Raw genomic sequence first — 1,402 nt, 5'->3', positions numbered from 1 at the left:
GTTAAGACCATTAGTAATTTGTTTCTTGCTTTTTGTTTCGTCTTCTGGATAAAGATCCGACAGAAGTATATTAATATTAAAAAGAAAATATGAAAAGTTTTAAAATTTAATTTTATTATAATAGTAATTTTTATTAAAACGCATTATGCACAGATATGGATACAAGTTTAAATGTTTCGAGCGTAATTTTTAATACCTTAAAATGTAAAAATAAATCACCTATCCCATCAGAGATACCAATCAGAGGTTCTGATTCAACAAATCCTAAAGTGTTAGAAATCGCAACTTTTATCGTTCCTAAGCTATCTGATATATTCTTTCCGCTTGTCATATCTCCATTTGTAGCAGTTTTTTCCTCTACACTAGGTACCATTTTATTTTCTTCAACATTCATTGTACCTACTGAGGAAGATGTTTCCTTTCCTTCTTCCTCATTTTCTTCCGATCTGAGTGCTCGAAATAGAAAACCTAATTTTTTATTTATGAACTTCGAAACGAAATTTATATTGTCTACTTCTCCCAATTGCGTTTTATTTGCTTGTTCTGTTTCGACACCTTATTTTTCATGATATGTGGTATCACTTTCTAATAATAAGATTAGATCTATTTTCCCCATATTTATCTTTGGGGATCAATTTAATTTTGTAGATGAAACCTTTGAGGTTTTTCAACTGACTTAATATTTTATTATTTTATCCTACGTATTCCCTTTTAATACTTTGATAATTCTGAATTAACTCAGTAAAGTTAATACATAAGGATTCGCCACCCTTTTGATCGTTAATTATTATAAAGGCACCATACAAATCATATAATTTTTTCATTGTTGAAAATATGTTAGTGTCTATGTAATATATTTCAGATGGAGAATAGTTATAAGCTTTAAGGTTATGACCATTCTGCATAAATTGATCTGTATGGTTAAACTTAGATTCATCTATATCGTGGTATTAATTTCTGATTTTGTTATTCAACCAATAGTTAATATAACGGCAAAGTATGGGGGGATAATTATTAAGAAAAACATGATCGCGCTTTAAATTAAATTTTAGTTTTATAAAAACTTGAAGAAAATTAGACCATTCATATTATTCAGTAGTTATACTATTAACGACATAATACACATGGTTACTAGTTTTATATAGAACATCTTAAGATTGTTCTTAGTCGGTTTTTAATTTAGAGTACTCCTGATAATTTATGTACTAAAGGGAAAAAAGAAGAAGATATACTGAGCAGAATTATTATGAGTATCATAAAGGTTATGAAGAAGAATTACCAGCATATAGGTCAGAACTGTCAGTTGCGGATTCGCAAATGAACGACGCCTATTTGTCTTATAAACCCAGAAGTCACTCTTACTACTAATTATTTGTGTGGTGAGAGCACTTTTAGGATAATA

The 1,402-nt window shown here is 28.9% G+C and overlaps 1 protein-coding gene across 1 annotated transcript; it reads right to left on the bottom strand.

Moving 5' to 3' along the window:
- Positions 1 to 167: 167 nt before the first annotated feature.
- Positions 168 to 394, bottom strand: PCYB_006520 (hypothetical protein; the record flags this gene model as incomplete). The annotated part of the gene is made up of 2 exons (XM_004228073.1): positions 168 to 196; positions 220 to 394. The coding sequence occupies 2 exons, from the start codon at positions 392 to 394 to the stop codon at positions 168 to 170; spliced, it is 204 nt and encodes a 67-aa protein (XP_004228121.1).
- Between the last annotated feature and the right edge of the window lie 1,008 nt (positions 395 to 1,402).

The sequence above is a fragment of the Plasmodium cynomolgi genome, assembly GCF_000321355.1.
Source record: "Plasmodium cynomolgi strain B DNA, scaffold: 1025, whole genome shotgun sequence".
In the NCBI taxonomy this organism is placed as follows: Eukaryota; Apicomplexa; class Aconoidasida; order Haemosporida; family Plasmodiidae; genus Plasmodium; species Plasmodium cynomolgi.
This window is presented reverse-complemented; position numbering and strand designations above follow the sequence as displayed.